This window comes from Macaca fascicularis, chromosome 2 (assembly GCF_037993035.2).
Source record: "Macaca fascicularis isolate 582-1 chromosome 2, T2T-MFA8v1.1".
Taxonomy (NCBI): Eukaryota; Metazoa; Chordata; class Mammalia; order Primates; family Cercopithecidae; genus Macaca; species Macaca fascicularis.
In genome coordinates this window covers 37,151,295-37,176,383 of record NC_088376.1, presented here as the reverse complement: position 1 = coordinate 37,176,383, position 25,089 = coordinate 37,151,295, and the positions used below count along the sequence as shown (strand labels likewise).

The following is a 25,089-nucleotide window of genomic DNA, read 5'->3' as shown; positions in this document are numbered from 1 at the left end:
GAGGCACACTTTCATCACCATCTGCAAAATCCAATATAGCGTCACAAAAATAAGGATAAGCAGATGGTCAATAGTCAGGAAGTATCTGAGGAAAACCAATACCCTAAAAGAGAACAGCAGACTAACAAGCAGAAAGATTGATGTCTGAGGAAAGAGTTAAGAGCAAAGAGCAGAGTTTAAATACCTCTAATCAATTGCTTCAGAATGGTTAAGAACATGGACTCAGGAAACAAACTGCCTGAAATCAATTTCTAGTTCTATCCTGCTCTAAGATGTATGGATACCACTGGGGAAAGTTGTGCCTCAGTTTTCTAATCTGTGAAGTGGGAATTTGAATAATACCAATCTCATAGGATTATTTAAAAACTTAAATAAGATAATCATGAAAAAACAAAACTCAGTAATGAGCCAATAATAAGTACTCAATACATGTTCGATACTGTATTATTGTTTTTAAGAAGCAAGAACTGGCTGCAGTAGAGAAGCAAAAATTTGAGAATATAGAAATGAAAATCAATGTATGGCAAATTTATAAATGAGAAAGATGAATTAACCACATAATAGATTAAAAAGTGGGCCAGGTGTGGTGGCTCACGCCTGTAATCCCAGCAGTTTGGGAGGCCGAGGCAGGCGGATGACTAGGTCAAGAGATCGAGACCATCCTGTCTCTACTAAAAATACAAAAATTAGCTGGGTGTGGTGGCATACACCTGTAGTCCCAGCTACTCAGGAAGCTAAGGCAGGAGAATTGCTTGAACCGGGGAGGCAGAGATTGTGGTAAGCTGAGATCACACCATTGCACTCCAGCCTGGGCGACAAGAGCAAAACTCCATCTAAAAAAAAAAAAAAAAAAGTGAATTAGTTACTGAGGTTTTAGCCAGTGTGCCCAGAAGGTGGCGGTTTGTATATGAGGGGCCAAGCTTTCTAACCATCCTTTCCTTCTTTCCTTTCCCCTTCATGGAGGCAGAGCTTTTGACTGGCATGCCTGCAGGTGAAAGTGGGGGTAGAGATTGGTGTGCCTGGGGCTGAACTTTCAGTAGGTTTCAGTAGGTAGGGCCAGAAGTTTGTTTACCTATGGAAGGATTAATCAAATAAGCTGATCAGTTGAGGATAATGGGAACCAGGTTTTTGAGTTATAAATAGGGAATGAGGAAGGAATTGTGTGGCACTGGAATCAGAAGTACTGATGTGAACTCATGGATGTTACAGAGGTATGTAGGTATATGTGTACATACATATGCAGACATGTACATGCATACATACATTTGTTTCCTTGCTTTGTCTCCTGAAAGGACCTGCAAACAATATACAATGAGCACACCTAGTTCCCAAATCTTGGTTTCTAAATACCATTCTCTATGAAAAGGAACTAGGGCTGCTAAGAAAAAATGATTCCAGGGCTGGGCAGAAAAGTGCAAAAGGAGATAAAAATATTTTGTTTTTCTAAAAAGTAAGAAAATGCTCAGTGAATGCTAGAGACATATCAAAAGGACCCAGGAATCAGCTGCAAGGAGACCCACTGGCCAAACCTGGGACAATTCAAACATAAAAAAATATATAATGATAGTAATGGATTATAATCTACCAAATAATCTATGAATTCAGTTGATATAAATATATCAATCAATAAATGGAAGGAAAGGGAAAGTTCTCCCTTATGGTTAAATGCCAACTAAATATGGAAGAAATTAAAAAGTGAAAAAAATCATCAGTGGGTAATCAAACTAGTAGATAAAAGTTTGATGAGGAACAGGAGATTTATATAATCTCAAAGTATCTCCCCCAAAATTTCTTGTTAATTACAAAGGAAAATAACTTTACAGTGAGGAAATGTATTGGAGAACACCTTAAACAAGTATTTAACGTTAACATCACAGTAACAGACCAAGCCAATAACCCGTGATTCACTGAGAAGAAGATAGCAATTCTACAGTATTGCTGCCAAAACGTATAACCTGAATCTAATCATAAGGAAACATGAGGCAACATGGATTGAGCAACATTCTATACAATAACTGGTCAAGGGCAAGAAATTCAAGCAAAAGAAAGGCTAAGAAACTCAGATTAAAGGCGACTAAAAAGATATGACACATAAATGCAATTTATGATCCTAGATTGGATCCTGGACCAGGAAAAAAATAGCTATAAAAACTTTATTGAGACAATTAATGAAATCTGAATGTGAACTGTGGATAAGAAAATAGTATTATTATGAATGTTAACTGTCTTAATTTTGATAATGGCACTAGGGTTATAAAAAAGAATGTCCTTGTTCTTATGAAATACACAGTGAAGTATTTAGGCTTGATGTATGCAACCTATTCTCAAATAGTTCAGAAAAACGCCTGCCTGCCTGCCTGCCTGCCTTCCTTCCTTCCCTCCCTCCCTCCCTATATCTTTCTTTCTTTGTTTTCTTTCTTTCTTTTTTTTTTTTTTGAGACGGAGTCTCGCTCTGCCGCCCGGGCTGGAGTGCAGTGGCCGGATCTCGGCTCACTGCAAGCTCCGCCTCCCGGGTTCACGCCATTCTCCTGCCTCAGCCTCCAGAGTAGCTGGGACCACAGGCGCCCGCCACCTCGCCCGGCTAGTTTTTTGTATTTTTTGGTAGAGACGGGGTTTCACCGTGTTAGCCAGGATGGTCTCGATCTCCTGACCTCGTGATCCGCCCGTCTCGGCCTCCCAAAGTGCTGGGATTACAGGCTTGAGCCACCGCGCCCGGCCTCTTCTTTCTTTCTTTCTTTCGTTCTTTCTTTCTCACTCTTTCTCTTTCTCTCTCTCTTTCTTTCATCCTTTCTTTCTCTCCTTGATTTTAAAAATGGAGCTGATGGGCCGGGCGCGGTGGCTCGAGCCTGTAATCCCAGCACTTTGGGAGGCCGAGACGGGCGGATCACGAGGTCAGGAGATTGAGACCATCCTGGCTAACACGGTGAAACCCAGTGTCTACTAAAAAATACAAAAAAACTAGTCAGGCGTGGTAGCGGGCGCCTGTAGTCCCAGCTACTCGGGAGGCTGAGACCGGGGAATGGCGTAAACCCGGGAGGCGGAGCTTGCAGTGAGCTGAGATCCGGCCACTGCACTCCAGCCTGGGTGACAGAGCGAGACTCTGTCTCAAAAAAAAAAAAAAAAAAAAAAAAAAATGGAGCTGAGAATTTCCTGGAATTTCTGAAAGACACCAGTTCCGGGAATCTCAGTATCTCCACTTTCATACATCCCAGAGAAACTGTAGACATCAGTTTAAAAAACCTTTTAAGGCCGGGCGCGGTGGCTCACGCCTGTAATCTCAGCACTTTGGGAGGCCGAGGCGGGCGGATCACAAGGTCAGGAGATCGAGACCACGGTGAAACCCCGTCTCTACTAAAAATACAAAAAATTAGCCGGGCGCGGTTGTGGGCGCCTGTAGTCCCAGCTACTGGGGAGGCTGAGGCAGGAGAATGGCGTGAACCCGGGAGGCGGAGCTTGCAGTGAGCCGAGATCGCGACACTGCACTCCAGCCTGGGCGACAGAGCGAGACTCCGTCTCAAAAAAAAAAAAAACAAAAAAAACCTTTTAAAAACCCATAAGGAGGCCAGGCATGGTGGCTCACGCCTGTAATCCTAGCACTTTGGGAGGCTGAGGTGGGCGGATCACTTGACGTCACGAGTTCGAGACCAGGGTGGCCAACATGGAGAAACCCTGTCTCTACTAAAAATACAAAAAATTGCCGGGTGTGGTGGCTCACGCCTGTAATCCCAGCACTTTGGGAGGCTGAGGCGGGTGGATCACGAGGTCAGGAGATTGAGACCATCCTGGTTAACACGGTGAAACCCCGTCTCTACTAAAAATACAAAAAATTAGCCGGGCCTGGTGGCGGCGCCTGTAGTCCCAGCTACTCGGGTGGCTGAGGCAGGAGAATGGCGTGAACCCGGGAGGCAGAGCTTGCAGTGAGCCGAGATCGCGCCACTGCACTCCAGCCTGGGCGACAGAGGGAGACTCCGTCTCAAAAAAAAAAAAAAAGGAAAAATACAAAAAATTAGTTAGGCATGGTGGTGGGTGCCTGTAATCCCAGCTACTAGGGAGGCTAAGCCAGGAGAATCAGTTGAACCCAGGAGGTGGAGGCTGCAGTGAGCCGAGATTGTGCCACTGCACTCCAGCCTGGTGACAGAGCCAGACTCCATCTCAAAAAAAGAAAAAAACAAAACAAAAAGCAAGAGACAGATAATGTATCAAGGTGATCAAAGTGGCAGTGAAATATCATCGATGTTCTAGCAACTCTGAATTCTGTAATGAGTAAAACTATTTTTTCTTTAGAATAAGATAAGGCATTTCTACTCAAAAAAAAGCTGAGAGATTTTACCACAAAAGATCACCATAAAGTAAAATTTAAAAGATGAACTTCAGGCAAAAGGTAAATGTTTCCAGATGGAAGGTCTGAGATATGAAAAGGAATGGTTGTAAGTGTAACTAAGCAAGCACTGACAAAATCAAGTAACAATAACAGTATTAAACTTTTGAGCATGTAGGCATAGGCTAGAACTAAACTTGTGGACAATAAGAGCAAATGAGTAGGGGTGGTGGTGATCATAAAATGTTTTAATGTTCTCACGTTCTTCAGGAGGAGGGTAAATATATGGATTAAATTTAGACCTTGTTAAGTATGAGTTTCATATAACTAGAACGATCATAAAAAGAATAGCCATAAAGCATATGACTTCCACAAAAAGTAGAGACGAAAAAGTAAAATGAGAAGGAAAATCAATCCCAAAAAAAGCAAAAATTGGTTAGTGGCATGTGAGGAGAATAGCATAAGAAAGAAAATAGAAAATTTGTAATGAAATAGTTGAAATAAATCCAAATATACCTGCAGCTCCAATAATGTAGTGAACTAAATTCTCAAGTTAAAGACAAATATTGTCAAATGTAATCAAACAAAATCCACACTTAACACATTGGGACACAGAAATGTTGAAGCTGACAGGATGTAAAATGATATACAGGCAAATGCTAACAAGAAGAAAGCTGGCAAGCTGGAATGGCTTTATTAACTTTAGACAAAATAGACTGTAGGCAAAAAGCATCAATGGAGATAAAATGAGTCATACATAAGAATAAACAGCTCAAAATTTTCCAGAAGACACATCACTTTAAAATTTCTATGTCACTAATAATATAGTTCCAAAATATTCAAAGCTCAAACTGACAAAACTATAGAATAGATAAATCTATTATCTTAAGGATGAATTTGCATACAGTTCTCACAGTAAGAGATCAGGCAAAAACAGAAGAGTAAAAAGAAAGAATATTTGATCAACACAATAAAAAGGTTGATGGGTTGACGTAATGTACATTACATAGAACTTTGCTCTTAACTATTGTAGAGCATATATACTTTTCACATGAAACATTTATGAGAATTAAATGACATGCTACACCATTAATCTAGCTTTAACAAATTTCTAAAGATTGATATCTGAGCCCAAAGCTAATATCTATGAAGCTTTTAGATTTTTTTTTTTTTTCAAGAAGGAGTCTTGCTCTGTTGCCCAGGCTGGAGTGCACTGGCGTGATCTCGGCTCACTGCAACCTCTGCCTCCCGGGTTCAAGCGATTCTCCTGCCTCAGCCTCCTGAGTAGCTGGATTACAGATGCCCACCATCATGCCTGGCTAATTTTTGTATTTTTAGTACAGATGGGTTTTCACCATGTTGGCCAGGTTGGTTTCAAACTCCTGACCTCAGGTGATCCACCCGCCTCAGCCTCCCAAAGTGCTGGGATTACAGGCATGAGCCGCCATGCCCAGCCTTAGAATTTGACCTAGAGACACAAAAAGAACTGCCATGTCTCAGAGCTGTGGAAAGTTCAGTAGTTTCAACTAAAGAATTCCTAGAAAGGTGTACTGATCTGTTCTAAAATGAATTGTGATGGTGGTTGCACAGCTCTGTAAGTACGCTAAAACTCATCGAATTGTTAACTTTAGGTGAACTGTGGTATGCAAATTATATCTCAATAAAGTTTACATGTGTATCAACTTGAGAAGCTAGAAATCTGTGGATACTTCTCTGTTTCTATGAGGAATTTAAAAAAACTTTCAGAAAGAAACTACGAGCTAATGAAGCTAAAGTATTTGGGGGGAAAAAAGAAGTCTGACTTGCAAGACCTCAAAGAAAACATTAGACTTAAAAGTACTGAACACTTACTATAGAAACCAGGAGACATGACGAAGTGACATACTGCACTCAGTGAATTAACCAAGTAATAGTTGAAATCCTAAAGGCTTAGAAGAAGAGAATGAAATTGAAATATGAACTAATTGTATTCCACAACTAGAAGAACTGGAGGATCCCCAGAGTAAAATTTTAACAACTCAAAGATGATGGGCAAACAAACAAACTCCATTAACTCTAACAGAAAGTGATTAAAAACCATTTCCAACGCTAACTGAATAATGAGATATCAGCTAGGCGCAAGAGGAAGAACAAATTGAAAAGTTGCAATATGAACCTCTTTGCTTTATTCATCAGAAAGTTAAAATGAAAAATGTAATGGACAAAATTGTGTCCCTCCAAAATTCATATGTTGAAGCTCTACCCCCCAATGTGACTATGTACTTGGAGGCGGAGCTTTTTAGGGAAGTGATTAAGGTTAAATAAGAACAGAAGAGTGGGGGCCCTAATCCAGTTGAACTTCTATTCTTATAAGAAAAGGAAGTAACACCAGATATTTCTCTTTTTCTGTGGGGACACACAGTAGAGGTCATGTGAGGGAAGAGCAAGAAGGTGGCTATCTGCAAGCCAGAAAGAGAGGCCTCACTAGAAACCCATTCTGGCAGCACCTTGATCTTGGACTTCTAGCCTCCAGAACTGTGAGAAAATAAATTTCTGTTGTTTAAGTCACCTAGTCTATAGTCTTCTGTTACGGCAGCCTGAGCTGACTAACATAGAAAGCAAATACAGAAGCTTCTGATTAAAAATAGTAGAGTAAGAACATGCATTAATCTACAATCCCTTTTAAAATCCCTTGAATACCACCATTAAGAGATTTTTCAAAGGCATAAACAAACAGGACAAAAAATATGGCAGAGGAGACAACAGCAGGAAGATGTTCAAAGCTGGAAAGCAGGACATGTAGTAAATTATTTCGCTGATCTGAGAAAGAGGAATCCTAAGGCAGAAATAGGAAAAGCAGAGAATCAATCCAAAAGACTCAGGAATTGGTGGAACCAGTTAACTTCGCAAGTGAGAATGAAGATGGTATTGAAAATAAGAGAGTTGTTTAAATAGATTAAAGAGCTAAAAGGTTGTTAAACCTCCAGATACCTTCCTGCTATAGTTTGGGTGTTTGTCCCCGACAAACCTCATGTTGAAATTTGACTCCTGATGTTGCAAGGTGCATAGTGGCACCTGGTGAGAGGTGTTTGGGTCATGGGGGCAGATCCCTCATGAATAGATGGATGCCCTCCCTAGGGGTGAATTCTTTCTGTTAGTTCCTTCAAGTTCTGGTTGCTAAAAAGAGTCTGACACCTACCCCGACTTGCTTCCTCTCTTGCTATGTGACCCTTTTGCACATGCTGGCTCCTCTTCTACTTTCCACTGTTGAAGCAACTTCAGGCCCTCACCAGATGCAGATGCCCAATCTTGAACTTTCCAGCCACCAGAATAATGAGCCAAATAAACCTCTTTTCTTTACGAACTATTCAGTCTCAGATATTCTGTTATAGCAACACTACCTGGACTAAGACACCTCCCCAACTCAGCACAGCGAGAGGTCTCTCACTACCTCCCCCAACCTGGCAAAGTGCTGGAGTTTTAAACATTGGAGAGGGGCCGGGCGCGGTGGCTCAAGCCGGTAATCCCAGCACTTTGGGAGGCCGAGATGGGCGGATCACGAGGTCAGGAGATCGAGACCATCCTGGCCAACACAGTGAAACCCCGTCTCTACTAAAAAATACGAAAAACTAGCCGGGCGAGGTGGCGGGCGCCTGTAGTCCCAGCTACTCGGGAGGCTGAGGCAGGAGAATGGCGTGAACCCGGGAGGCGGAGCTTGCAGTGAGCTGAGATCCCGCCACTGCACTCCAGCCTGGGCGACTGAGGGAGGCTCCGTCTCAAAAAAAAAATTTGGAGAGGATAAAACTAAGGGCTAAGTTGAAGGCAAGGGTACCATATTAAATATCGGAAGATTTTGAGACATTTTATCTACATATTGATTTTAGGATTATGGGTCCTTCTTTTCCCTTGGCTGCTGGAATGCGATTAGTTGGGCCTGTACCCTTTAGTGAAGAGATGGGGAAAACATTCTGTGGGAAATTAGACCAGCCCAAAAGGTATGTGGAAAGATACGGACACTGGGGATTCCTAAATAAGTGGCCAGATGAGCCACTGAGAACTTCATAGTCAACAGATTCCATCCATGTCTATACAGTTTCCAATTCAGTTTTTAGCGCTCCTCTCTTCAATGAGCAACCAGGCAAGGTTGATTTCAGGAACTGGTCTAACAATAAAGTCTAAGATGAAAAACAAACAACTTAAAATAAAACGGAAAATTAAAACTATACAGAGAAATAAAACTTTTTCAAAAGTTTTTAAAAAGTGTTTTAAAAATATATTATTACTATCAGAGCTGTAAGAGAAGATAATTATTATGAAGCAAGAATATACCATTAGGCCTGGTGCGGTGGCTCACCGTATAATCCCAGCACTTTGGGAGGCCAAGGCGAGTGGATCATGAGGTCAAGAGATTGAGACCATCCCTGCCAACATGGTGAAACCCCATCTCTACTAATACAAAAATTAGCCGGGCATGGTGGCGGGCACCTGTAGTCCCAGCTACTCGGGAGGCTGAGGCAGGAGAGTCACTTGAACCCGGGAGGTAGACATTGCAGTGAGCCGAGATTGTGCCACTGCACACCAGTCTGGCAACAGAGTGAGACTCTGTCTCAAAAACAACAACAACAACAACAACAACAACAAAAATATATATATACACATACACACATATACACACACACATATATATACATACATATATACATATACTATATATATATACACCATTTAAAAGGACATTTCAGAGAACAAACAAGCTCTAGGAAATTAAAAATGAAAGCAGAAATGAAAAACTCGAGAAGAGTTATAAGATACAATTAAAGAAATTAGTTAGAAAGATTAGCAGCCAAAGAGATGCTTTAACAGCCAGAATATAGGAATTTTAGAAAGAAGATGGAAAACAGAGTGGGGATATCATCAAGGATATAATTCAAGAAAACATCCCAGAACTGAATAGCCAGTGTTTGCAGATTGAAAGGATCCGCAAAATACTCTAGACAACTGATTAAAATAGAAACACATCAAGGTGCACATTAAAAACTTTCAGAATATCAGGAATAAAGTATTCCAGATTTTTCCAGAGGGCAGAGGGCCAGGGGAGGAAAAGGAGAGAGGGAGAGAAGGTTTTATACAAAGGGTCAAGAACCATAATGGCATCTGACTTTCCAAAAGTTACACTGAAAGCCAGAAGACAATGTAAAAATGCCTTTGAAATTCTGAGGAAATGTTACTTTTAACATAGAATTCTATGCCTAGTCAGTATTATGAATAAAGTGTTCATAAAGATGTTTTGAATAAAGACTTTCAAATATGCAAACTCTCAAAATACTTATCTTCCATGTATACTTTCTTAGGAAAATGCTGGAAGAAGTGCCCACTATATAAAGAAGGCAAATCAAGAAAGAGGATGGTATCCAGGAAACAGGGAATCTAAAAACAGTTACACAAGGAGGTCCCCGCATGATGGAACATTGCAAGATGATCACTTCTAGGGAATACTGAATCCAGATGTCCAAGATGATGAAACTGATGGATCAGTTGATGTGTGTGAATAAATTGAGAAGGTTTAAACAACTGAGGGATGAATTTGGGCCTGAATTATTGATGAATACATAGAAACCCAAGCAAGTGAAGTACATGCTGACTTTAGCGGGGAAAAAGGCTGTGCAAGAAAGGAAAAATTATTGTCACATGGCTCAGCTGTGAATAGCATTTACACAGTCATAACTATATAAACAGTGTTTACGGTATGGATGGTAGTGAGAACAGGCAGTTTATATGTGTGTGGTATTTTGGAGGGTATAAAAGAGGGCAAAATATACACAGTTTTCTGCAGGGGCAAATCATTTTAATACATAATGCCCAAAATAGAAATATCAACAGGTTGGTCATATAAACATATTATTTCAAGTGATAGAAGTGAATAAACAGCTAAAGGGGTTTAAAGCAGCTGCCAGGTGAGAATGGAGAACAAGTGGTAATGTTGTTTCTTGGTAATATGCCTTGTAGAACGGTGGCTCACACCTGTAATCCAAGCACTTTGGGAGGCCGAGGCAGGCAGATCACCTGGGGTCAGGAGTTTGAGACCAGCCCGACCAACATGGTGAAACCCTGTTTCTTCTAAAAATACAAAATTAGCTGGGTATGGTGATACACGCCTGTAATCCCAGCTACTTGGGAGGCTGAGACAGGAGAATCGCTTGAACCGGGGAGGCAGAGGTTGCAGTGAGCTGAGACCACACCATTGCACTCCAGCCTGTGCAACAAGAGCAAAACTCCATCTCAAAAAAATAAGTAAATAAATAAATAAACCAACAACAACAAAAAACTATTTGACTCTTTAAACTATATTTGTATACAATTTTGGTAAAAATAAAAACTAACGGGCTGGGAGCGGTGGCTCACGCCTGTAATCCCGGCACTTTGGGAGGCCGAGGTGAGTCGATCACGAGGTCAGGAGTTCAAGACCAGTCTGGCCAACATGGTAAAACACTGTCTCTACTAAAAATACAAAAATTAGCCACGTGTGGTGGCGGGCGCCTGTAAACCCAGCTACTCAGAAGGCTGACGCAGATAATTGCTTGAACCCGGGAGGTGGAGATTGCAGTGAGCTGAGATTGAGCCACTGCACTCCAGCCTGGGTGACAGAGAAAGACTCTATCTAAAAAATAAATAAATAAATAAATAAATAAATATAATGATTTTAAAAACCCTAATTTTTTTTTTTTTTTTTTTTTTTTTTTTTTTTTTTGAGACGGAGTCTCGCTCTGTCGCCCAGGCTGGAGTGCAGTGGCGCGATCTCGGCTCACTGCAAGCTCCGCCTCCCGGGTTCACGCCATTCTCCTGCCTCAGCCTCCCGAGTAGCTGGGACTACAGGCGCCCACAAACCGCGCCCGGCTAATTTTTTGTATTTTTAGTAGAGACGGGGTTTCACCGTGGTCTCGATCTCCTGACCTTGTGATCCGCCCGCCTCGGCCTCCCAAAGTGCTGGGATTACAGGCGTGAGCCACCGCGCCCGGCCTAATTTTTTTTAAATAAAGAAAATGCCTGGGCTGGACGCGGTGGCTCACGCCTGTAATACCAGCACTTTGGAAGGCTGAGGCGGGCGGATCATGAGGTCAGGAGATGGGGACCATCCTGGCTAACACAGTGAAATCCCGTCTGCACTAAAAATACAAAAAATTAGCCGGGCGTGATGGTGGGCGCCTGTAGTCCCAGCTACAGGGGAGCCTGAGGCAGGAGAATGGAGTGAACCTAGGAGGTGGAGCTTGTGGTGAGCCGAGATCGTGCCACTGCCTTCCAGCCTGGGCGACAGAGCGAGACTGTCTCAAAAAAAAGAAAAGAAAAGAAAATGCCTGAAACATATTATAGCATAAAATAGAAACATTTAATGTTCTCTAAGCAGAAAGACATGACTCTGCAAATGTAGGTGACTTGAAACCAATATGAGAATGAAATGAAGAGAAGTTATCAGTTGTGGGAAGACCTAAAAGCTTATGAGCAGAAATTGCAAAAGGTATACACAAAATAAATTACAGAAAAAAGAGAAATATGCTGTCATGATAAGAAGGTTGGTGAAATCTGGCTTACTGCTTGTGTTATACGCTCTTACTTATTACCATGAGGACTATAGTAATCTGTTACAGTAGCAACAAAAAACTAATGATGGTGTCGCCCTCGATCAGTTGTACCTTTTCCTCGACTGTGGAGACCTCCTCACAATTTAAAAGAACATCACCTAGGTTTTCTCCTGGAATAAGGTCCTGTCTTCTGAGGGGCCAGACTAAATACATTAAATTAGGTTAAGACAAAGCCATTGTATCAAAGAGACCTCCAAATGGATTTAATACCATAAAAGTTTATTTTTCTGTCACATAAGAGTCCAGCCAGTCTCAGCTGACAGTTGGTTGTGCTCACGTGGCCCCGGAGGCTTCTGAGTTCGTCCTCCCTCGAGGCACCCTGCTTACCTCTGCAATCAAGGGGAACCGTCGCCACTCACACAGGAAGTGAGGAAGCAAAAGCTGCACATATCACTTTTGCTCACATTCTACTCGAAAGAATTTAGTGAAGTACAGGGAAGGCTGTGAAATTAGCACAGCAAAAATTCTATGAATATGGACAAAGGGGAGAATGGATTTCAGGGTACAATTTGTGTCTATCACCTGCATGACCCGGTCTTTAGATTCTTAAGTCCCTCAGCCTAAGGAAGTTTCTTCACTTTGGCCCCACATTGTGCATCCCCGTTGCAAGGTTCTGGACCACCTACCTCATTCTTTTGTGAGATGCTCACTTTCTTCCAACTTAGCAAAGATCCCTGGCTCCCTTGTAGGATAATAAAGAGGCTTCTCTAGGCTTTCAGCCCAAGACACTGAATAGGAATGTTTCTCATATTTCACATGCCAATGTAAAATTTACTTTGATGATAGACATCATTTTTGCAGAATTTCTTTTTCACCTTGGGGTGACTAAAATTCTGCACATTTGAGCTAAACAATTCAGCGTTGAGGTTTGTGGTTAAAAAAAATGCTTATGACAAGTGAAGATCCCCTATAATACTGTGACTTCTCATAGGATCATTTGCCTATTTTAGTTTCAGTTACTGCAGGTAATGCCATTTGGCAATTGTTTAAAGTGCTATGAAAAATGTAATTTTTAAAATCAAATGCTGAACAATCTGGAACTAATATCTAGATCAGCACTGCCCAATAGAAATGTCAGATAGGCCATAGACGTAATTTTCTAGTAGTTAAGTCAAAAAAGGTAAAAGAAACATATGAAATAAATTGTAATACTATATTTTAACACAATATATCTAAAATATTACCACTCTAACATTCAACCAATATAAAAATTATCAATGAAATATTTTACACATATATATTTTTTTAATACCAAGTCTTCAATATCGGGCATGTATTTTGCACTTACAGCACATCTTGATTCCTACTAGCCACATTTGAAGTACTTTACGGCCATGTGTGGCTAGTGCCTGCTGTACTGGCCAGTGTAGAACTAGATGATCTCAATGTGGAAGGTATGTGAAGAAAGAGGGAAGTGAGAGCAGGCTGAAATTCCTGTTTTGTTTAAAGTTAGATATAGCCACTAAGGAACATTCAGTAAATGTAATAAGTAGTGTTTGGTACAAATGGTTAGCCACATGGAAAAAATAAAATTGTATCATGTGCCACACATAAACATAAATTCCAGATAGATTAAGGAGCTATTTTTTAAGAGAAAAAGTACAAAATACAAAAAGTGTTAATTGGGGGCCCTGTGTAAGACACAAAATGCAGAAACCATAAAGGAAAAGATTGTCAGATTTATCTAAAATGGAAATCCAACATTTAAGTTAAGCAAAGAACATCATAAGAAAAGTTAAATGACAAGGGATACAGTAAAAGAAAACATCCATAAATCAACAAGAAGACAAACAAGCCAACTAAAAAATAGAAGAAGTGGGCAGATATTTCAAATAGTAATTTGAATAGGCAATAAGTATATAAGATGCTTAATCGCACTAGTGATGACAGCAATGCAGATTAAACAACAATAAGCTATTTTTCTTTCGCTAGACTGTCAAAAGCAAAATGAAAAACACTGGCATATTACCTTGTGTCTCTCATTTATGCCACTGTTGGAAATGTATATTTGTAAAATCTTTTGGAAGGCAATTCAGCAGAATCTATCAAAATTAAAACATAACTCCTTTGGACTTAAAGATTCCATTTCAGAGAATCTGTTCTTCTAAATATTTATACATGTGCACAAAGATGTATGTGCAAGGATTTGATGTGTATTACCAGAACTGGTGAAATCCATCAGTTCATCCCAACCAAAAGAACACCATAGGGGTGCCTCCGTATGCCCTGTCACGAGAACGTCCTCGAGATCTCAACTTATTTAGATCAGTCAAAAAAGCAAATCCTATAGACAACAACTTTTTGCATGATTCCATTTCTATAAGACTGAAAAAGAGCACACACATACAATTGTGTGTTTAAACACATATATGTGTAAGTAACTGCCTAGAGAAAGGGTTCTCAGAACATACACCAAACTGGGCAGTAGGTAAGAGAGAGGAGAGTATATGTGGAGGGACATATTTCTATTTTACTTCACGTACTTCTGTGCTGCTTGATTCTTTTACAATGCAAATGGTTTAATATATTAGGTTTACAGTGAGAGCCACATTCCCAACTGCTCCTGGCAAAAGAAGAGGCTGATTTCAGGACTTGGCGCTACCCCTTCTCCAATCACCTGCCCCCGCCCAGCTGAGTGGTCAGGTCAGGTCCACGTTGCTGAGTTGTCTCTGGGTGTCTGTCCTTGTGGGCACCAGGTATTCTCAGCCCACACCAGAGGTCAAACATGGAACACCCGTCATCTCTGTGTAGCCATGACCCCATGCTCCCACCTACCCATCTACCCTTTGGCATCTCAAGCCCAAGACTGGCTTTTTAAAGCACAAGTCCTGCTGATGGTATTTCCTGGCCATGCTGAAATATGTCTCCTGGAGGAGGAGAATAAGGTCAACCACCGTGACAAACAAAACCAAGAGCGGAGGGCCAGTGTGTGGATTGTGTTGATGACTGTGGCTTTCATTTCCCCAAGGCAAACCTCAGGAGGCGGTGGTCAGGGTTTCTCATTTTCATGCTGAGGCTTTTTGGGAAATTTCAAAAGTTGCCACCCACACCTTGTTAGGGGAGGGAGAGGAAACTTCCTCTTCAGGGTGGGTTGGGGATTGTGGGAAGGCCTTTGTGTGAGACCAAGTGTCATCAGAGACAGCAAGAGAGAGACTGAGAATCAATTCCTCCTCCGAGGGGTTAATTAAGGTGTGGGGAAGTTTGCGATCTTATTCAGAAGTTAACATCTGAGTATAGATTTGAAGGAGGTAAGAGATGAAGCCATGTGGGTGTCAGACAGAAGAGCACTCCAGAGACAGGGAACAGCAGTGCAAAGGCCCCGAGGTAGGATTGTGTCTGGTTTGTTGGAAGAACAGAAAGGAAGCCTTTGTGGTGTGGCAGGAGCTAAGGGAGTAGGCGGTGAGCAGAAGACAAGGTCAGAGGAAAGGGAGAAAGGTGGAGAGTGAGAACTACCTTGACATCCTGGAAAGACTTTGCCTTTTATTCTAGGTGAGTTGGGGAACCACTGGTGGTCTGAAAGCCAGAGAGTACATGATCAGGTTGACGTTTAACAGGATGCCTCTGTCTGCTGTGTTGGAAACAGACTGAGCAAGTAAGGGAGAAAGTGGGCAACTGCAGCTGACCAAAAGAGAGACAGGAGTGCTGAGATACTAATGGAGTGACCTGCAGCATCAGGAGGCTTGGGAAACAGATTGCTGGGCCCTAGCCCTGGAGCTGCTACCTGTTAGTATGGGGGGTGTACAAGGAATTTACATTTCTACAAGTTCCCAGGTGATGATGATACTGCTGGTCTGGGGGCCACACTTTGAGAACTTGTCTTTGTAGCACTGATGAAAACATTTGTTTATCAAAGTTCTCAAGGAAGCACATTGCTCGCTCCTGTGTTCCCAGCACCTAGTGTGATGCCTGGCACCAGTCTTGATCGAGCTCAGGCTCTGGGCCATGCGTGGTGCTATTGAATGAGGTTCATGAGGATCCCAGGTTTGAACTGTTTGGAGGTAACTGGTGATGAAACTTTCACAGGAAGTGGTCATTAAAGGGAAAGGATTCCTTGTAATAACAATAGCAACAGGTGTGACAGCTACCCAGTGTCTGCCTAGGTGTTTTACTTGTATCTCTCTCCAATTAAATCCTGTAAATGCCCTGGAAGTCGGGCATTATCCTGGGATTTTTATGAATGAGAGAACCAAGGCTTGGAGAGTTTAATTTTCCCTGGTACAAGATTAATAAGTACCAGAACCCAGCCAGGCCTGACTGTTTAATCACAGGCCGCCTCAAGAAGTCACTGACAAGACCTAGTAATTAAAGAACCTCGAGAAGATAGGAGTTTCTTTCTTTGTGGACTGAGAGCCTTTTTAAAAGTGCAAAGAATATGCCACCCTTTAAAAACAAAATGCTTCCCATCTAAATTGAGATTCCTGTTCACACATGTTTCGAGCCTCAAGCCCTTCCTGGCAGAACCCTGGTAGCAGTGGCTGTCCCAACAGAAGTATTTTTGCTTTTTTGCTGACTTTTGTGGCTTTTAGCCTTCTCTGATGGAGCACTTTTCCTTCCGTCTCCCTCTTCTCAGCCTCCTTCGGTAGGATGAAGGGTGTAAGACTTTGTGCTGAGGAGCTGAAGCTTGACAAATTGAAGTCTAAACGGAATCCGTGTATCTTGATAGGGAAGAAGAAAATCAAGTTCCAGCACTTCCCTCCTTATCCGCCTCTCTTTTTCCTACCCTTCCCTGAGGATAAAAATAGCCGCTTCCCAGGGCCTCACTGCAATCGAGCGTGCTGAAGCTGGGCCTAGCGTGAGAGCAGCTGCTCCCCGAGGCATGGGCTCCGCGAGAGCCCTGGGGTCAGGACGGGGGCCTGTCCGCCGGGACGAGGTGTCCCCGGACAGGGCAGGGGCCCTTGGAGCCTCACCAAGAGAGGGGGCACTGGTGCAAGTTTGACCCCGATGGTGGGCGGCTCACAAAAATACATCAGGAGGCCCGGAAGTCCATGCACTGGCCGGCTCCACCGCCTTTAAGTACACGAGGTCTATCTGCAGTTCTTAACCTCTTTGAGGGGACAAGGACTCCCTAGAACAAATGATGACATACCACCTCTCTGTGTGCACTCAAGCACACATACAACACACAGAAACATGGACGTGGACACAAATACACACGGAGACACATACACTTCTGCACACAATTTCATATTATTGGAAGGCTGTCGAAGCCTGGTGTGGACCACAGATTAACAACCCCAAAGGCAGGTGGATTATAATGATGCAGAACGATTATTAAAAAATAACAATTTGGCCGGGCGCAGTGGCTCACGCCAGTAATCCCAGCACTTTGGGAGGCTGAGGTCGGTGGATCACGTGAGGTCAGGAGTTCGAGACCAGCCCAGCCAACATGGTGAAACCCCGTCTCTACTAAGAATACAAAAAATTAGGCATGGTTGCGGGCGCCTGTAATCCCAGCTACTCGGGAGGCTGTGGCAGGAGAATCACTTGAACCTAGGAGACAGAGGTTGCAGTGAGCTGAGATTGTGCCAGTGCACTCCACCTTGGGCGACTGAAAAAAGCAAGACTTCTCAAAATAAACAAATGAAAATATGAAAAATAAAATTTTGTAACATGTAAAAATAGGGTTACTAAAGCGTGCTAAGATCTTTCTGGAAAACAAATGTACGTAGTATAAATTCTAATAATAGATACGGATATGATAAAGTTGATCACCGACGGTAAGACAAAGGATGGTTTCTATATAATTTGAGTTTTCCCACTAAACAGGAAAGCATGTTGCTCTTTCGAAACCAGAACGGCCGCATCCAGGCGTTTTCGGGGACCTGGGGCGCCCACTGAGCTGCAGGCGCGGCCGGTGGCTCCAGCCTGGCCCCTCCGTCGGGAAAGGAGGGTTAGACAATAGACAAGCAAAAATTAGACGCGGTGACCGCGTGGGGCGGGACCGGCTCTTGGGGAGAGGGTGACCCGAGCCCTTCGCCCGCCGAGGCACTTTAAAACTCCAACGCGCTGCCCAGCCCGGCCTGCACAGAGAGAACGGTGCGTGCGCGCTCCCGGGGAGGTGGCGGCGCGCACGGGCGCGTCTCCGCGGGCAGCCCCCTACTCCGGACGATGCCGCCGAGGAGGCGGCGGCGGCGGCGGCGCGCTCTGGAGGTCTGAAGCCACTGCTGGCTGCCACGGGCCGGCGGCGCGATGAGCTGGGCAGCCGCCCCCGGCTCGGGGCTGTGAGCGGCTCGGGGCCGGGGGTGGGCGGCGGTGCGGCGGGCGGCAGACGCTCCTCTTCGGCGGCGGCGGCGGCCATGCGCGGGGCGGCGCGGCTGGGGCGGCCGGGCCGGAGTAGCCTCCCGGGGGCCCGCGGCCTGAGGGCCCCGCCGCCGCCGCCGCCGCTGCTGCTTCTGCTGGCGCTGTTGCCGCTACTGCCCGCGCCTGGCGCCGCCGCCGCCCCCGCCCCACGGCCCCCGGAGCTGCAGTCGGCTGCCGCGGGGCCCAGCGTGAGTCTCTACCTGAGCGAGGACGAGGTGCGCCGGCTGATCGGTGAGTGGGGCCGCCGAGGCCGGGGCGGGCAGGTCAGGCCGGCGGGGGCAGCTTCCGGCCGCCGGCGGCTCAGTCTGCGCTCCGTGGACCGCGGGCGAGTGCCCTCCCCGCCCCCCGCGCCCGGATTTGCCTCGCGGCCGGGTCTCTGCCTGCCGTGCTGGCTGGGAGGTGTGGTCCCTGCCCGGTCCCCCGCTCCGGCTCAGCCTTCGTGCTGCCCTCGCTGCCCTGCCGCGATAGACCCACATTCACCCCATCCCATCCTCCTTACTGCCTCCTTAGCCCTTTTCCCTAGAAGAGTCAAGCGCCCTTACAACTTTTCTTCCTTGCTATACGAAGTTTTTTTGACCCTTTCTATGCGTGTCACTCTAGGGTCCTCGATTTTGAATACCTCGAAATTTACGTTTTAGACTGAACTTGCAAACCCTTTGCTGTGGTTTTGATGCCCCAGTAGAGGCCACGGTCTGTGCTTACCCTTTTACCAAAAAAAAAAAAAAAAAAAAGAGAAAGGGGGAGGTTATAAGGGCACCAAATGTTCGTGGCAGCCTCCAAATCTTGGGACGCAGATTTGGAGCATATGCTTAGATTCTAAGCATATTTTTAGTGAATGAATCGCCAGGTAGCAGACCTTTTTAGTTTCAATACCTTTTTGGTTTTTGCATTGGGTGTGTTGGGAGTTTGGACTGATTCTGTACTTCTGGGCCGCTCTCCTACTTTGAATACCTTGAAGGGAAGCAAGAACTTAGTCTTGGGTCGGACTGTGGTTCCATTTACTTGCTTAGCTTTGTTGTTTGGGGAGTTAATTTGAAAAATTGCTGGGGTCTTACGTTAGGACTTTGTGGATTCTGGAAATGACCCTTTAGAGGAAGATCTGACAGGAACGACCCCCCAAAAAGAAAGTCCTTGGTACCTAGACATTTGCATTCTTTTGTTATTATGGCAGTATCTTTATTTCATCTCAAGGTGGTGCTTCTGAGTGTTTGAGGGGAAAAATTATTCTCTGTTGCATCATTTGTCAGTATTATTTTTTTAAGTAATAAGACTTTGTTGAGGTGTGTTGAGATTGACTCAAGGTAGAAATGGAATTACTTATAGCAGACTCTTCAGACACTACATGTACGGATTTGCAGTTTTTAACCAAAGAAGAATGCTGTAAGTCGTGCCATTCTTAATCCTTCTTAGTCTAGTTGAATTAGCTGAATGTAGTTTAGCTGAATTAAAACTGCTAATTGGGGTAATACTTGGAACACAAGACTAAGACTTAGGAAAAATAATACAACACGACTCATGTCACATTAATTTTAGAAATATTAACGTATTGTCCGGGCGCGGTGGCTCACGCCTGTAATCCCAGCACTTTGGGAGGCCGAGGCGGGCGGATCACGAGGTCAGGAGATCGAGACCATCCTGGCTAACACAGTGAGACCCCGTCTCTACTAAAAATACAAAAAAAAAAAAAAAAAAAAAAAATTAGCCGCGCGTGTTGGCGGGCGCCTGTAGTCCCAGCTACTCCGGAGGCTGAGGCAGGAGAATGGCTTGAACCCGGGAGGCGGAGCTTGCAGTGAGCCGAGATCACGACACTGCACTCCAGCCTGGGCGACAGAGTGACACTCCCCGTCTCACAAAAAGAAAAAAAACATTAACGTATTATGCATGGTTTTGTAAAGGCTTTTTAGTTAAAAGCACTTATATAGCTTGTGAGTTTGTTTACATGGGTAAACAAAGTCAGAGGTGAAGGTAGGGGACAGAGGACAACCAGGGACTGACATTGAATTCTTGCCGTATACCTGCCCCTACATGCTTTATACATGCTTTATACACATAATTTCTTCTAATTTTCTCATGGCCCAGTGAAGTAGGTGGCATTATTCCCATTGTAGAGATGAGGAAAGTGGGATTTTTAAGTAACTTGCTCAAGGTCACACAGTTCATAATTTTTTTTTTTTTAAGACGGAGTCTCGCTCTTGTCGCCCAGGCTGGAGTGCAGTGGGGCCATCTGGGCCCACTGCAACCTCTGCTTCCCGAGTTTAAGCCATTCTCCTGCCTCAGCCTCCCAAGTAGCTGGGATTAGAGGCACGTGCCACCACTCCCGGCTATTTTTTGTATTTTCAGTAGAGACAGCGTTTCACCATGTTGGTCAGGCTGGTCTGGAACTCCTGACCTCGTGATCTGCCCACCTCAGCCTCCCACAGTGCTGGATTACAGGTGTGAGCCACTGCACCTGGCCTAGTTCATATTTTTTTTAAAAAAGAAACAGTGTTGACATAGGCAGCAAAGTTTTATTGAATGAAATGAAGATATTGTGTATAGAAGTTTGATTATGGCATGGTGGAAAATAAATCATTGCTAATTAGCACTTGAGTTATGTATCTGTTACCTTATTTGGCCTGGAACTAATTTTCTTAGCAATATTTGCAGCAGAGGAAGCTCCTGATTGATGAGCATCCAATTTATGCCCAGAAATACTGTTACTGGGAGGGTAGGAAGCATTGTTTTGATTAACTCCCTTGTCTACCCTGGGGGGCAAGAGAGACTTCTAGTAGTATTTTCTCTAGTGCAAATAGGGTTGACCTGTTACAGAGGATCTCTAAGTCACTTCATCCTGCCAGATTCACGTCGTTTGTACTTTCCATCCGTTCCCATCTCCCTCATACATTCTACCTTTAAAATAACTCCTTGGCTCCTCCAGGTAGGGAAGAGCCAAGTGGGTAGGACTGAGATGTATACAAGGCACTCCGAGTTCTCAGAATACAGTCTCTCACAGAAGCTGTTATGATACTTAAGGCTTCTTGGAATAGTAACTTTGCACCGTATTTTAGAATCACTGTAGATTTTGTGCCTTCTGAATGCTGGCATGGGAAATGAACCATTATTTTATAATATTTTTAAGACAGTTTAGTGTTCCAAGTAAGAAACTTAGAAATGAAGTTGACAGTGACAACTTTATAACTTGAACTAATTACCATTGATATGAGAATAAGTTGTTTTAATCCAATTAACATATGCATATAGTTTTAAGAAAACCCAGTAGCACTAAAAGGCCTTTTTTTTTTTTTTTTTGAGACAGAGTTTCGCTCTTGTTGCCCAGGCTGGAGTGCAATGGTGTGATCTCAGCTCACCACAACCTCTACCTCCCAGGTTCAAGCCATTCTCCTGCCTCAGCCTCCCCAGTAGTTGGGATTACAGGCACACATCACCACGCCTAGCTAATTTTGTATTTTTAGTAGAGACGGAGTTTCTCCATGTTGGTCAGTCTGGTCTCGAACTCCCAACCTCAGGTGATCACCCACCTCAGCCTCCCAAAGTGCTGGGATTACAGGTGTGAGCCACTGAATCCGGCTTAAAAGGCTTTTGACAAACACAGCAGGCTCTTGCTTTTGTCCTTTTTATCCCCCAGGCTCTACTTTCCAGGGGTAGCTACTACCTCAACTATGTCTGTTTATTTTTTCTTCCTCTTTTTTTGCTTTTGTAATTCTAAATCAATGTAGAATAAGTCTTTGACTTTCTAGTATCATAACTGAGCTCTTTATTATTTCTCTCTTAAATCCTCCAGTGTAGTTACATAACTTTTTTGTAAAAATAGTATTTACATTATTGTGTACACTTGTATTGCTAAATAGGGACTTATGGTTATGTTTTTTTCTATACATTTTTGCTTTTCCCAGAGCAAATAATTGCATTTTGATTAGTTATCTATTTATCTTTGGCTGTGTTCCCTCAACTACTCCAAGAAGTATATTAAATGCCTTTTGATTTTTTTTTTTTTTTTTCCAGGTAGCACATTAAATCATCTGTCAGTTACACTTGGTTTCCTCTTAGAGACTTCTTGGTCTGGAGCATTCCATTCTCTTGCTCCAATCTAGATAGTAGGATTATTTTTTCTGGGACTTCCTGTTACTTCTTTCCTGTCTGGGAACCTCTGTGTCTTGGATCTCCTGTCTTCCTTTTTCTTGCTTTGCTTCATTTTACTACTACGTATGTATCCTCAGTAGTTTCTTAAGAAGGAATGATGGGAGATAAATTACTTGGGGACTTGAATGTTTGAATATGTCTATCCTATCCTCATATTTTATAGATGGTTTGGCTGAATTTAAAAGATTAGGTAGAAAATACATTTTTTCATAATTTTGATGGCATATTCACAGTTTTCTGTCTTAAGGGTTTTTGATGAAAAGTCTAAAGCCATTCTGATTCCTGTTTTTTACTCTTGTTTTTTTGAAGCTCAGGTTCTTTTTCTCTGGCATTCTGAAGTTTTATAAGTTTTTGTGTGGTTGGTTGGTTGGTTCTTTCCTTCCTTTCTTCCTTTTCTTTCTTGTATTACCTTAGTGGGTCGTTTCAATCTAGGGACTCCTATCTTTTAGTTTTCAGAAATGCCTTTTTTTTTTTTTTTAAATCCCATCCTTTATTTTTTCTCTCTCTCTCTCTGTGTGTGTGTGTGTTTGTTTCTGAGATGTCTGTTGGTTTGGTTATTGAACCAAAATAACCAAGTTTGGTTATTGAACTACAAGTGATCTTCAAATTTTCTTAACTAATCTCACCTCTTGCGTATTTCTTTGTACTGGAAAGAGTGGGCAGGGGGGGAATGGTTCTTAATTTTAATGATCATGTTTTTAAATTTTAGAATCTTTTTCTGTTTCCATTTCATTGCATCTTATTTTATGGATGTATTACCTTACCTCTGATGTGTGTATTTTTATTTTTTCTTTGTGTTTAATATATTTTTAATATTTCTTCTGTTTCCTCCAGTGTGGCTGTTCATTTCAGGAATCTTTTCTTTGTTTAAATCATAAATATCTGTTGATCCTTGACTATCTATAATGAAGAGAAAGATCCTGAGGAGTTGATTGCAAAGGAGAGAACATGTGTGTATTGGTGGTCTAGTGACTTGTGAGTTCAGGTGGACTTTTCATTGGGAGTCTGCCCCGAATATCGACACCTTTACATCTCGTTTGGGGCCAGTGTTCGCAACGAAGAAACCGTCATCTCGTGCCTCTGGTATGCTTGGTGATATGCCAGCTGCCAGGGTTTGGGTTACCTGGCTGAGGGAGGGATGGAGGCTGTAGCCTTTGACTTCTAGGTACACTTTTCCTGTCACTGTGATTCAGTTTCTTCAGAAAAAATTTTGGGTCTCCTGCTGGAATTGGGGGTCCAAAAGTTTTGAACACCTCTTTCAGTGGCTCCTGCCTTGTCTAGGCTGAGCCTCAGATCAGCCTTTGGCATCTCCTTGGTGCCTCAAGACCTGAGCCTCTTAGAGGCCCTGAGGGACAGTGACCATTCCTTCAACTACTTTGCCATCTCGCAAAAGTTTGTTTAAAAAAAATGTTGTCTTTCCTTTTATGTTTGTCCTTGTGGTTTGATGTCTTTGTGATTTCTTTTTTTTTTAAACTAAAAAAAAAGGAGGAATTTTGGAGGTAAGGGATTATGGTCATTTCACAATGTGTAAATGGCAGTTAGGGTTTGGGTTTAACTATTGAAGATGATGTGTGTCTTTTTGTATGAACAGTATTAAGAGTAGTTAGTAGTGGTGGTTGTAGTAGTAGTTGACACTTTTAAAAGTGCTGTCTTTTGTCTGTGTGGGGCATAGAGGTCATCCCTGTGTTACGTACTGTCATTTCCATTTTACAGATGAGTGTTAGTCTGCTCTGGCTACTGTAACAAAGTACCATAAATTGGGTGGATTGTAAACAACAGAGATTTATTTCTCATAGGTTTGGAGCTGGGAAGTCCAGGATCAAGGCTCTGGTAGATTTGATATCTGCTAGAGCCCTGTTCCTGGTTTATGGATACAGCCTTCTCCCTGTGTTCTCACGTGGTGGAGCTCCCCTGGGTCTTTTTATAAGGGCTCTAATCCTATTCGTGGGGACTGCTCCTATGAGCTAATCACCTCCCAAAGGGCCCAGCCTGCTAATACCATCGCCTTAGGGGTTAGGATTCAATGTAGAAATTTTCAACAGAGAAATGAGAAAACAATAATCTTAGAGTAGGTATGTATTAATAACTAGCCTGGCTTTTTGGTAGTAGTAGGGCACGCAGTCCTGATGGAAGTGTATCTATTCTGAAACCCCAAAAGCTTCGGGAGCTTTTCAACTCTGGTTGGCCTTCCTGTGTTCCTGGGCCCTGGTTCATCGCTTGCATTTACTTCTCTTAACAGGCTGCAATGTAGGCATTTATTTCTGCATTGTACTGATGAGGACCCTGATTCAGGGCCTTTTGGACAGTGAGTAGAAGGCCAGGTCTTGAGTCAGTCCTGCCTGAGACCTGAATTCATACTGCTTCTTTATCAGCTCTGGAGGAGTGCAATTAACCAAAAACTCAAGGAGTAGAATCTGCAAGCCTGCAGGTGGTTGTTTGTGGTCTTTATTATTATGCTAATTATTCTTGCATCCTCCCATGTTCTCTAATTGATAATTTTCATAGTACTGAGCTCTGTGAAATTCCAGAGCCTGTGAAGGTGGCATATGGCTGGGCAGTGCCAGAAGCTTGGGAAGAACATGCTGGTGGGTGAGGGGAATGATATAAACTGGTTATGGCAACAGTGGTGGTGGTGATAGGGGTCGGGGGGGACTTTTGGGAAGAGACCCCATTTCTACCAGTTAGAAATTCACTTTGGATAACTTGCTTCTCCTT

At 43.2% G+C, this 25,089-nt stretch overlaps 1 protein-coding gene across 2 annotated transcripts in view; it reads left to right on the top strand.

Moving 5' to 3' along the window:
• The first annotated feature begins 18,080 nt into the window (after positions 1-18,080).
• The window catches only part of RYK (receptor like tyrosine kinase), a 91,365-nt gene continuing 84,356 nt past the window's right edge, over positions 18,081-25,089 (top strand). For both annotated transcript variants that reach the window (XM_015445101.3, XM_065539928.1), the window contains exon 1: positions 18,081-18,465. In XM_015445101.3, coding sequence (XP_015300587.2) covers positions 18,231-18,465 — 235 coding nt within the window. In that variant the 5' untranslated portion in view covers positions 18,081-18,230. The remainder of the gene's footprint in view (positions 18,466-25,089) is intronic.